Source organism: Haliaeetus leucocephalus, unplaced genomic scaffold (genome assembly GCF_000737465.1).
Source record: "Haliaeetus leucocephalus isolate CR32 unplaced genomic scaffold, Haliaeetus_leucocephalus-4.0 Scaffold0, whole genome shotgun sequence".
Classification (NCBI taxonomy): domain Eukaryota; kingdom Metazoa; phylum Chordata; class Aves; order Accipitriformes; family Accipitridae; genus Haliaeetus; species Haliaeetus leucocephalus.
In genome coordinates, this window is record NW_010972436.1 from 1,206,247 (window position 1) to 1,219,028 (window position 12,782).

At 39.1% G+C, this 12,782-nt stretch overlaps 1 protein-coding gene across 1 annotated transcript in view; it reads right to left on the reverse strand.

Annotated features, from left to right (window-relative positions):
- Positions 1-12,782, reverse strand: part of TNRC6B (trinucleotide repeat containing 6B) — a 113,080-nt gene that overhangs the window by 35,946 nt on the left and 64,352 nt on the right. The window contains exons 4-6 of the mRNA XM_010564784.1: positions 10,574-10,661; positions 6,697-6,718; positions 4,664-5,008 (exon numbers count right to left, since the gene is read on the reverse strand). Of these exons, the coding sequence (XP_010563086.1) occupies positions 4,664-5,008; positions 6,697-6,718; positions 10,574-10,661 (455 nt within the window). The remainder of the gene's footprint in view (positions 1-4,663; positions 5,009-6,696; positions 6,719-10,573; positions 10,662-12,782) is intronic.

The window sequence follows — 12,782 nt, forward strand, 5'->3', positions numbered from 1 at the left end:
GCTGACTTAGCACGTTATACAGGGTAACCTGCAAGTTCAATGAGCTTTGGAGTCACTTTAAGGAAGTCAGCAGGATGAATGACAATGAATAGGGCCCCTTTCCTTCATATGTGGTGAACTATTATGTCCTATGTGGCATGACTTCGCATAGACAAGGTATTTGTATACAGTTTTAAAGCAGACAAATTGACATTATGCCACAGTGGATGAAGCCTACGTCAATGCTGGCAGCATGATGTCTGCATATATGCAGACAGCTTATCATCATTAGTTTAAAACATCAGACAAGATTCCCTTGCCATCCATATAATTACCTCTGATCCTCTAAATAATTTAAGACCATTAGTACTTCAGTGTTGTTCTCTATATAGGGCTCCACTCATTTTTCTACGTATTTCTAATACAAAGGGACCCTAAATTGCCCTCAGCACAAATTCCCAGTGATGAAGACTAAACACTCTCCCTTCTACAAAACCATGTCCTGAACCCTAACATATTAGACTTATTCAGTTATCCCACACAACCAGTTCAACTTATTTTGCAGAGCATAAAGTTCATAGTAACATCTGCATCAGTATTCATACCTGAATATATATAGTTACTACCAATACTGGCTCATATGACAGCTTCCATGAAAAGTAGAGCATAATGACTTTAAGAAAGCAGATTCCCCCACCAAGTTCCTATGTTATATATTCAAAAGTGAAGACCACAATTTCTGGTTGCTAATACTTTTCAACAGAAGATGAACAGGTCAGCTTTCAGTGCCTGTCTCAAGCTTTCAGTTCATTAGCTTAACCAATGAACATCCACTGAATGCCTTCCAGATTCCCCTTCACTGAGGGCCAGCAGTAAAGATCCAGACTTCACAGCAAGGTTAGAACTCTCTTGTAAGCTTTGAATACTGATGAGCAGAAGTTTGTCTTCATCCATTAAACCCTAGCCACCAAGGTCCAAAAGACCAAGCAGTTCCCGTGCACATTCCGTTCCTTCTGTTGCCTTAATCTTAAGTGCAAACTTAACAATAGCAAGGAATTGTGACCCTTGACTGATATTTACAATCTCGCTACCTTTTCTATCTTTTTAGTACACTAAGTAACACCTCCCACCTCCATTTAAAAACCTTCTGATTAGACTGATCACAGGAATAGCTTAAGGAGGACAGCCAACGGCAAGTTCAAAAGGCTGCAAAGTTGCTGTCTTTTGAACTTAGCGATGATTCTGCAAACGAATGATGCATAGGCAGCTATGCACTTAGCATGATCTTTAACATAGGTGACTTCAACAGAGCATTTCACATTTCATTTCTGTGAAGACATTCTAGAAGTATCAAGATTGGGATGCTTGCTGGCATGGCATACTAGGACACAATTTAATGGACTGTTCTATAAAACCAGCCTCCCCTTGCTACATTTTACAATGGCAACAAAACTGGCAATTTATGGTTTTGTCTTAAGATAATGGGTAAGGGCTCTTGGTTCTTAAAACAGACTCTTCTTTAATAACAAACATGCTTAAGAGAAACAAGTTTCTGATGTGACTACAATGAAAAAAGTTACTAGCAAATGACTACTTTTAAGGATGAAAGTAGGGAACTGAGATAAGTGAAAATATTGAAACGGAGTCCTGAATGAAGATAGAGTTTTGCTGTGAGAGATGGTGGTGATTCTTAGAGGGTATTTGTGGTGAGTTGACCTTGGCTGGATGCCAGGTGCCCACCAAGCCGCTCCATCACTCCCCTCCTCAGCAGGACAGGGTGTGTGTGTGGGGAAAAATAAGATGGGAAAAACCCTGGTGGGTCAAGATAAAGGCAGTTTAATAAAGCAAAACCAAAGGCCATGTGAGGAAGCAAAGCAAAACAAAAGATTTATTCTCTACTTCCCATCAGCAGGTGATGTCCAGCCACTTCCCAGGAAGTGAAGGAGAAGGGGAGGCATTTGTTATTACGACATTTGTCTTCCGGAGCAACCACTACGCGTACTGATGCTCTAGTTCCTGGGAAGTGGCTGGACATCGTCTGCTGATGGGAAGTAGAGAATAAATCTTTTGTTTTGCTTTGCTTCCTCACGTGGCCTTTGCTTTTGCTTTATTAAACTGCCTTTATCTTGACCCACCAGGGTTTTTTCCATCTTATTTTCTACTGCCCCCCACCCCTGTGCCCTGTCCCGCTGAGGAGGGAAGTGATGGAGCAGCTTGGTGAGCACCTGGCACCCAGCCAAGGTCAACCTCAACCCACCACAGTATCGTAACTATAGAAAGACTTTCACCGACAAAATTTAAGCTTTTTTTCCCCCCCAAATTGTCTTGTATGTCCTGAATATCATTGGTATCGGAAGAATTATATATACCACCCTCCACCCCACTCCCTCGTATTGCTAGGAGACAATAGTAAATTTGGTGTCATCTTTCAGGGAACTAGAGTTTTGCCATCTTACAGAAGCAGTTTCAGTTCTGGTAGAAAAAGATCCATGTAAAGAAGGATTATGTATTGACTTCTTGTATTAAAGCCTCACCAACACCATCTATAGCTATCTGGCAAATATAATAATGCTAAGAAGTAGGTAAGCTGCATTATTTTTCCCTTTAGGAACCTGCTTTTGTTTTCACATGGGATGAATTAATCACAGTATCAGTGCATAAATGCCTGACAGAACTGGGCCCAATCTGAAATCCAGTTTGTAAACAGCCAGGATCTCAGATGGAATTAATGATGTGCAAGACAGAGAGCAACAGCATAGTTCCATAAGCACTTTGATGGAGTACCCTAAGTGACAGCCCCAGCCTTTCTCTTGTCCAGCTGCTCATTCCCACTCCTCTGGCACACCTAACTAACATGCTAGCACGTATGTTCCCACTAATACTCAGTGAGCTGAACTGGTAAATCACCCAGACTGGCATTAGCTTTAAAAAACAACCTGGGTAAATTTTAATCCCAAATCAGCTCCCCAGCCCAGTTAACTGTGTTATGGTGCAGAAATTTGGATGGGACGAGGCAGGTCTAAAGGACCCATATCTTTCTTGGCAACACTCCTGACTTGCATCAGGATAAAGCAACTTATCACTGGCATAAAAAGTTGCCACAATCAGTAACACACAACCATAGAACATCTTAGTTGTTAATGCACCATTAAACTAAATGTAAAAATATGGGAATTCATAAAGATCAAAATGCAGCCTCAGAAAAACAAGTATTAGGTGTCAAATTAATTACATAAAACTTAAGGAGCCTCTAAAATACTTCAAAATGGTCCTCATATAGTACACCCAACAGCAAAAAGATGCTGCTCTTGAGAAGTTTTGAAAACTTTTAGAATGCTTCACTACCACACCCTCCTTTGTTGGTCTACTACCATCACTGTGAAGGTATACCAACGCTGACATAATGCTAGGATTTTATATATAGCCAAAAGACTTTGGGGTGGGTTTTCTCCCCCCTCTTCATCTTTTAGGTGTTTTATCAAAACCAGCCATCTCCAAGAGAGCTGTTTTTAGACTGATTAGCTAAAACTTTGCCATTGTAGTTTGAAATTCACCCCCCCTCCCCTTTTAAATAGGGAACATCAAAGACAACAAGATAAATAATCTGTCAAACAGGGATTTGCTACAAAGGAATTGAAGTACTGAAACCACAAAACAAACAGAATTATTCATTTTCCTAGAATCCTTTTTAATAAAGACAGCCATCCCATCTAGCTTACTTGATTCTGGAGTTCCAAGCCACCTCTGTTTTTTCTTCTGAACCACAGAGAACTATAAAAGGTTTATGCTCTCCAAGACTGTGGTAGAAAACCCATCCCATTAATCTGGCCTGGTTTTCAAAGGCAAACTCAGACATAGTGGTATTGTTATTTTCTTCTTCTGGCTTTCAGGCACTTATTTCTTTTTTGAACACCCTTGCCTTCTCCGATCACCTAAGTTTTTCTTTGGAAGGCAGATGTCTTGAGTGGAATTTTGTTTGTTCTACTATGATAACTTACAAAGGAAATATTACAGCTACTGCAATTCCCCAAGGGTCTAAAAAATTCAGGAGCACTCATAATTTTCCCATGCTCATAAAACAATGAATCTTAAAAATCAATTTATCTTCTGGAATTCAAAGTGAAGAGAACAGCAAAACCAGGACAGTCACCACTTTTATAAAAAGGCTTCTCTAAGGAGAAAACCAAGATTACTACTAAAAAAAGTAATGAGCAAAGGGACCACTTATTTCATCCAGATGAGAAGTGACAGACACCTGCCATTTGCAGACCTGGTATCTACATGTCTGTTTTACCAGATCAGAGAAAAAAGTGACAAAATAGGAAATTCAAGAAACCTTAAGAGCTGTTAAGAACTACTCAATGACAACCATAAAATGCTGTTTATCCGTGCATTGTGTTTTACCTTGCTGTGGTCTTAAGAGCATTCCAGCATCCAATTCAAACCACCCAAAACATAATTTAAAAAAAATAAAAATTAACTTTCTTGTTCCCTCTAGTAGTAAAAACTGCATTCACTGCCGCTAACAGCAAAAGAAAAGTCTATACCCTAAACCAGAAGTAAGCTCTCCAAAAGCAATCTGAGGAGTTTTATTATATAATGATATGCTTATGCACAATTTTAGTGATCTCTCTTCTGCCATGCACACACACGTTTATTTAATATTATTATTATTATTACTTGCCTGTTGCAGTCCCACTGTCGCTCTGCAGCAGTGCTCCTGTCACTGGTTGTGCGTTGTTTGGGTTTGCTCCTGGTGCTGCCGGGGGAGGAGGCCCTGCTCCACCCCCAAGCAGCATACAGGATGGCGGAGGGGGCTGCCCACGTTTCAGTAACACTTTGTGGTCCTGCTGGCAACGGAATCGCGGCGGCACCTCCCGAGGCATGTAGCGGGCGGCGCTTGGCGGTTGTCCGTTCGGCACTGCCACCCTTTTGGCATTGTTGCCACCATTGACTGGTGGCGATGGAGAGTTGCCAATTGGGCTGGCAGCCACTGGTTGGCTTAAACTTGGTTTCGTCACTTCGGGCACTGAAAAACAGGAAGAAGGAAAATCAGAATTTTTTCCACTTAAGCCTGTGTTACTTACAAGAACTCACTGTGACTCTCATACTTTCATTCTTCTCTGAAATACTGTGCAACTTCAACCTTATTGAAGAACAACTTAATTAAAGCAGCAGCAATAAGCAGTAGCAGCAAACCTCTTGGTTCCATGTGCAACTCAGTACCCCAGGATGAAACTCTGCCCTCAGCAAGTATTTCACTCTAAGCCCCAAAATTCTTCTAAACGTAAAGTTGGCAAAGAATACCACCTTGGGCAATGAGTAATTTTAAAATATGAGCAGTCAAATATAACTGGTCCTGTCCCCCCCCTGCCCCCCCTCCCCGGCTCTGTTCCCTGATCTTCAACTGGGTTTTGAATTATTATGCATCACCCTTATGGGAGATCTGAAATCAGATCCCAAGTTTTCACCTGCTTACTAGGTAGGCTACACAGCCACTGCCAAAACAAACAAAAAGAGGAAAAAAACCTCTTGGATTCAGAGTTAACAAATCCAAGTTCTCTGTACTGCTCTTGAATAAGGCAGCAACAGTTGACCCTCACACCCAAAAGGCAGTCCTACATACAGTGTTTGTATTGGGCTCGCCTAAAGTTACCAGCTGGTCACCAGGTGCCCCTATAAGCAAGGACAAGCTGCTTCTGAGGGTTATTATGCATTGGAGCAGAGGAAAACCACAAACAAATCCTTGAGGAACTAACACCATCACAAATTTTGCTTAAGAGGCTCTACACTTGTGACCCCTGACTCACGTTCTCCATGTGCTTTTTTGAAAGAGAGCAAAAGAAATTCTTAGCCAGGCACCTAGAAGGTGTAATTGCTAAGACAGACTCTAAAGGCAAGGAAAACTCAATACATCTACTCTAGTCTTTAATGAAGATTAATACAAGAAAAGGATGTCCAGAAACCCCTCCTGGGGAAAGTGAACATAATCAGTAAAACTTTTCTTCTTACAAATGTTAGATCAAAACAAGCAAGTCTCTCTTTGGGAACACGAACGCATTGCTCCCCGCATTTTGTTCTGATAAGAGTTTTCTGATTTCTCTATATAGGCTTCATTGCCCAAAACCCCCCAAAAGGTACTGTTAGCTGTAAAATCACATTACTATCTTAGTTCTCTTCTGTCAATAATGGCAATTTCACCACACAATTTTTAAAAAACTGACACACAAATCAAGATTAAATATATTTTTAGATCAGCTAAATAAGCTTAACTTTCAAGATGCTCACTCATCAGTGCTGCCTTATCTGTTAGACTTTTAGGTACCTGAGCTTCTCTTAAGTTTCCAAACCCAAGTAATTTTCACTCATTTTGCTACCTCACCATAAACAGTACTTTCCCCATCTTCCATTCCATTTATATAGGTGGTTTCAGTTTTCAGTTACTTGTCTAAAACCTTTGCAAAACTGAAAACTAAGTATTTCAGCTAACCTATTTTATCCACAAGCCTCATTCCCCCTTCAAGTATTTTGATGCTGACAACACAGATAGTTTTAGGTTCTCCATTTTAATCACCTCAACTTTCATTTCTTCTGAATACACATCTTCAGTACTTCATCTTGACTCATAATTCCCCTTCCTTTTCCAACAGTTTTGATCAAGATCTGAGTCTTGGCTCAAGTCAACAAAAAATACTCCTTAGGATCAAAGATTCTTACCTTTGGTTTTTTGATCTGTGACCTGCAAATTAAGAGCAAGAATGTAAATAGAGTTTTAAGAACCTCAAAACAAACACTGAACAGGGTTTGCCAAATCATCACCTTAATTTAGCACAAGAACAGTATTTTTTTATTGCATGACAATAATCAGCTGATGAACTACAAGTCTAAACAGTATTCCTAGTCATATAAATGAAGTTTTCAAAAATACTACAGCTCCTATAATTCATTTGCCTGATGCAGAAGTCCCTGGCAGAAACAGTAATTACTTCACTTGTAACGATTTTTAGTATTCACTCCACCCCCCTCCTCATCCCAAACATGGACTTCCAAAGCACAAATAAACATGTGCTATAGCACTACCGGTCTTTCAGATTTTGGAGGTGAAGTATTACAGTTAAAGTGTAACAAAAACTTCCTTCTACCAGAGTATCCTTACAGCAGACTGTTGGGGCTAGCAACGGAATTCCCACAGGAGTAACCGCAAGTGAGAGTAGCACTCTGTCTCCCTGCCATCTTCCCACTGCACGTTTCCCATGACATCTCTTCCAAGGAGAAGAAATCCTAAACCTAAACCTTACTGGATTCATTGCCACAATTACAAAAAGTACCAGTAATACCTATAAAGCACCAGACTTCAAAAATCTCTTGAACACAATAAGAATCTGATTACTAAAGTGAGCCATCACAGTGGCCAACATACTCAATATGGGGTTTTGCTGTACTTCTACATTCTTTCAGCGTAGCAGATTTCAAACTACAGTAGAAACAAACATACCACTGATATATTCTCTGGAATCATGTGTATTGTAGCATGTTTTGAACCTGTCGATCATGAGTTCCACTACACAATAACGGAAAAACCCTAAAGATCATCATGTGTCAGGTTCTACGACACCTATTCTTAAAAGAAATTGCTGAACTAGCCCATAATTCTGGAAAGCACACAGTGACAGTATAGAATAATGAAAGCACAAGTAAAAAGCAGTTTATTGTTTAAACCAACCAAGCCAGAACTCCTTTGTATGGTAAAGAATAAAAAGACAAACTGCACTAAATTGCTATGGCATCATTTACTTTGCAAAGATGAACACTGCAATATGGGAAGTGGAACATTCACTATAATACAAGATCTTAAGCATCGCAATTTCACAGAATTACGTAATCCAAAAGTCTCCAAGACACTAAAAATGCACCTGTACCAAAACTGTGTCTGTACCAAGCCAGACATCAATTTTCACTTCACTTACGAAAAATCCCCTATGCGTCAAATTACATCTTCTTCTGTAACACAGTTAAAAATTCTGTTAAACACTTATGTGACTCTCATGCTGCACTACTAAAGGAAAAGAGGGGGAAAAAAATTATTAATGAATCCAATCTGGTAATGCTGATTGGTTTACTCTGGTCAACAGTAAACATGTTCAGTAAATGAGTAACTTGTCTACTTGGAAGAACCCCCTTTTTACCAAATCTTTAAAGATTTCTACATAATAACCACAGTTTGCTTTAGAGAAACAAACAAAAACAATTATTTCTGCCTATACTGCATCTCTCCCCTAGTCAAAATGATCTGGTTTTGTGATTTTTTTTAATTTTTTTTCTGGTCTAGAAAACAAAAGCTGAGAAAATGTGACACTGTCTCAGATTTACAGCTGTCATCTCTGCAGGCAATCTATAAGCACTGGCAGGGCAGGAGCAGCTATAGTGAAGGTGGAGTCAAACTCAGCCTTCTGACAAGCTACCAAACAGCCCCTGGGACACCAACCACAGGAATTTAGTCTGCGAATTTGCTTGCATAACCTCTGTTGAAGTGATTTTTAAATTTTTTTATGTTTCAGAAGATCCAGGCAGAAACAATTGTTCCATGTTATATAAACTCTGTCTGAAAAAGGCACCCCCAAATCATTACTGCTTATTTGGTGAACACCACCACAGTCACTAAGAACAGACACATATAAGTTCTGTCCATTTGGTTGCCTGCTTTGCTATTCCTAGATATCTCCATGTATTACTGTTAAGGTTGGTCTCTAGGAGATTAACTTATTTAATGTTTACCCATCCCAAGATTTTGGCAAAATATCATAACATTCAATCACACTGAATAACTCAGTAGGTGAGGGACCACACAGGAAAGCTGGCAAATCTCCTTTGTATTCAAAGCACCAATTCCTCAGCAAACACTCACAGCACTGTTATCAACCTTTTCAAGTTTCTCTTGTATCGTTGAGTATCAGCATATAATCCTCAAGTCACTAGTCTTTATTAACCAGGGTCTGCTCCTTTTAGTTCTTACATATACCTTTTGTGCTGAACATTAAACAGAAGCAACACTGAGGCAAAAAGACACTGAAGAAACCTTATTCTGTAGCTACTGCTCTTTTGCAGTATTACTGGGGATGTATCAACACAATAGCTGGATAAAACCAACAGAAATACACCAACTTATCCACACCTAATTTAAACTAACAGACTCAAACTGGTGAAAAATCCAGATTTAGAAAGACCCTGGAGTAGCCAAAATTTAACTGAAAACGATGCTGGCTATTCTCAGGAGAAAACTACAGGACCTAACACAGAGTAATGTCTGATCTTTTGTAGGATCTGTTGTTACTCAAGCAACTGAAAAACAGAGACTACTGAAAGAAAGTAAAGCCTTCTGCTCTCAGTTTCACATAATCATTGAGGTTGGAAGGGACAGCCTCTGGAGATCTAGCCCACAGTTCCCACCCCTGTTCTCCATCCACCCCCAGGAGTCTCCCCAACTCAAAGCAAAGTCATCAAAACCAGATTGCACAGGGCCACATCCAACTCATTTTTGAGCATCTCCAAAGATGGAGGCACCATAACCTCTCTGGGAAACCTGTTCTAGTGGTTGCCCAGTCACATACACGCACACACACAAAAAATGTCTTTTTATAATTAAGTGGAATTTCCTGTATTTCAATTCATGCACAATGCCTTGTGCCTTGTCACTGGCCACCACTGAGAAGAGCCTGCCTCCATCATCTTTACTCCCTCCCACAAGGTATTTATACACAGTGATTAGTAAGATCACCCTAAGCCTTCTCTTTTCCAGTCTGAACAGTCCTAGCTCTCAGCCTCTCCTCATTTGTTAGATACTCCAGTCCCTTAGTCATCTTAGGGGCCTTTCGCTTGACCTGCTCAGGATGGTTACATCTGTTTTGTACTGGGAAGTCCAGAACCAGACAGAAAGGATTTTACCAGTAAAAAGCATGGATAAAGCTGCAAGAGACTCAAGTTCCTATGTCCAGTTAACTCCTAGAACAGTCTACTAGATTTTCAGTGAAATAGAGAGCTTCTAATACACCAAGTGTTCAAAACCATTTTCTGAGCAAAAACATTTTTCAGTGACTTAGAGATTCTCCATGGCTCAGACTCGAACTGATACACTTCAGTAAAAGTGCTACTAGCTACAGAAAACGTAAAGCCTAAGTGATACTTAGCAAAAAGGGAACCCTCAGTAGTAAGTATTTCATATAGACTTGTGAAAAAAAAAAAAAGCTATCTTTTTGCTCTAGAAGATACTTAGTCCATTTTACTGCAAGGATTGCAAAAGCCCGGCAGCATTTCCATCCCCAAACACCTAAAAACAGCAGGAGTTGCATAGGTCAAGAGAGCTCATACTCAATACTTTATATTAAAAAACTTTTTACTTCATATGACACACTAAGGAGAAGAAACGTTCAAGTTAAACACTTAAGTTCCAGAAAAATGATGTAAAAAATAGTCTTTAATGAAGCACCACTCTAAACAATCAAGTTTTTAAGCTCAAATACAAACAATTTAACATCTTACCACCCCCAATACTATTTATATTCCAGCTGGATAAAAGAATTCAAATATCAAAACCTACCTTCTGAGCAGATTCCTTCTTTTTCTTATCCTCTTTCTTCCTTTTCTTGTCTTCCATTAACTGTTCTTCCCTTTCTTGCTCCTTCTCTCTGCCAAAACATGAAAAAACAACGGTATGAGCACAATCAAGTTGTGTAAGAAGAGCCAAGAAAGGAAGTCAAGATACTAGGTTCCTCTATATCATCATACTTCATTTGCATTTGAGGGTTTCAGCCTAATTGAGATAAGAAAAGCACCTTCTAGCTCAGTGTGGCCACAATCATGCCACTTGCTGCATAAAGGAAAATTCCTTTATTCGGATCAGGCCTCTTATGGCAGTAACCTATATAAATTATCTACATGTCTGATATTAGAAAACATCTTCAAGACATTTTGGCCAAAGTACCCTTTTAATTGGGTTGTGCTATTATTTAATGAACAGTCTCATGAATCTTTTCATATGGTAAAAAAAAGGGAAGCTGTATAACATAAGCTGGTTTGGTCTGATACGACATTTATCTTCACAAGGGGAAGAAATTATTCTACTGCCTGTAGCTATGTCACTTCTAAGAGACTAGAGTGTCATATCAAATCAAAACCATAATTTATTATACAAATCACTAATTTAATTTCTAGCCTATTGTACCCACCCACAGAATTTTTGTGATGAAACTTGTAATATATATAAATTACTTTCCAGGGAATCTATTTTTTCCACAAGAACATTCTTTCAAAAAAGGAAGAAAAATATGTGCAGCTGCTATTGTTGTCAAGCTACCATCTTGTTGCTATGTTTCATACCAAATATGAAAGTACCAGAAAATGGTTAATTTACTGCACATACACTATTGGCTGAGCTGTTTCTATGGTGAATCACATTTTCCTTAACCAACTCTCTTCATCTCCTTAAAAGTAAATTTAAGATCATGTTTTCAGCTCACTTGGAGTAATTCTTTCTATAGAGAAAGATTAAGACAAAGACAATTAATGTAAAAAGTTGATCTGACAGATGAGGGGTAGGATCGGAGACCAGAGTTGTGTACTTTACAAATGGGAAACAACTAACAAGTATAACCCATGATCTTTCAGAACAAGATTTTATAAAAACCAGAACAGCTTTATAAACAAAACTGGAGTTTATAATTGTACTGAACTCTTTCTTGTATTTATGAACAAATCAAAGCTCTTTTTTGACCACAGTTTAAAAAGCTTAGAGTTGTGTTGGCTTTGCTGTCACATCACTCAGTCTTTTTCTTCCATTGCATCTATATGGTATAGGTAATATTTTTGTTTGCATTTTCACTGGATAGTGCCAAGCCAGTGTACAAAGAAACATTTACATAACTAATCAATTTCTACAAAAATATTTTGAGAAGTTATGTGTTAAGAACTTCCTGATTGAAGACTTCAAAGAACTCTCTTAAAGAGAAAAGATTCTATGCACAGGAATAAAATGTCTTCCTGGTTTCCTAAAGTTCAGCTCTCCTTCATGGACACAGAAAATGGATAAGGGCAAGATGAGTCCTTAGCAGCAACATCCTGAGGTTATTACCAAATACAATTCACATGTAATGGCAAGTTAAGTCTGCATTTAACAAAGTCTGAAGCAAGCATTCCACATCATACAGAACAGAGTTTTATGCACTCTGGTATTGCTTGAGCCAGTTCTTGCTCTTTTCTGTACAGCATACTTCCCAGTCCTAAACTCTGGCAAGCAAAAGCCCTGCAGGTTTTTCAGTTTTACGAACAGCACACAGCATGAAGCACAGGGGAGGTTAGTATGCTTCGCATTGTCTGTCATGGCATTAAGACAAAGTTTTCCTTTTTCTTTGAGCCACAGATTGTAAGCAATATGAAAATGCTCTCCAGTGACACCCTCATCTTTCAGAGTTACTATAACCTCAATTTATGTTTGTACTACTTTTGTACTACCAAGCTACATGTGCCTTTTGGGCTGTAGTGCCAGCTACAGGTATACTATTTCCAAAAAACTTTCTGGCAGCAGGCAAAAGTTTAAGAGCTGTCTTAAAAGAGCTGCTGAAAAAGGGTAGGATCAAAATACAAAATGACTTCCAGTAACTGCCTGGCACACAGACAGCCTTCTACTTAAAAGCACCTTCCTTAGTTTTGTGAGCTGAAGAGCAGGGAATAGAAAAGAATGAGGAAAAGGTCATATTCACAATCAAAGCTGAAGCTATGGCTTACAACAACATGTAGCACTAATAGTAAAA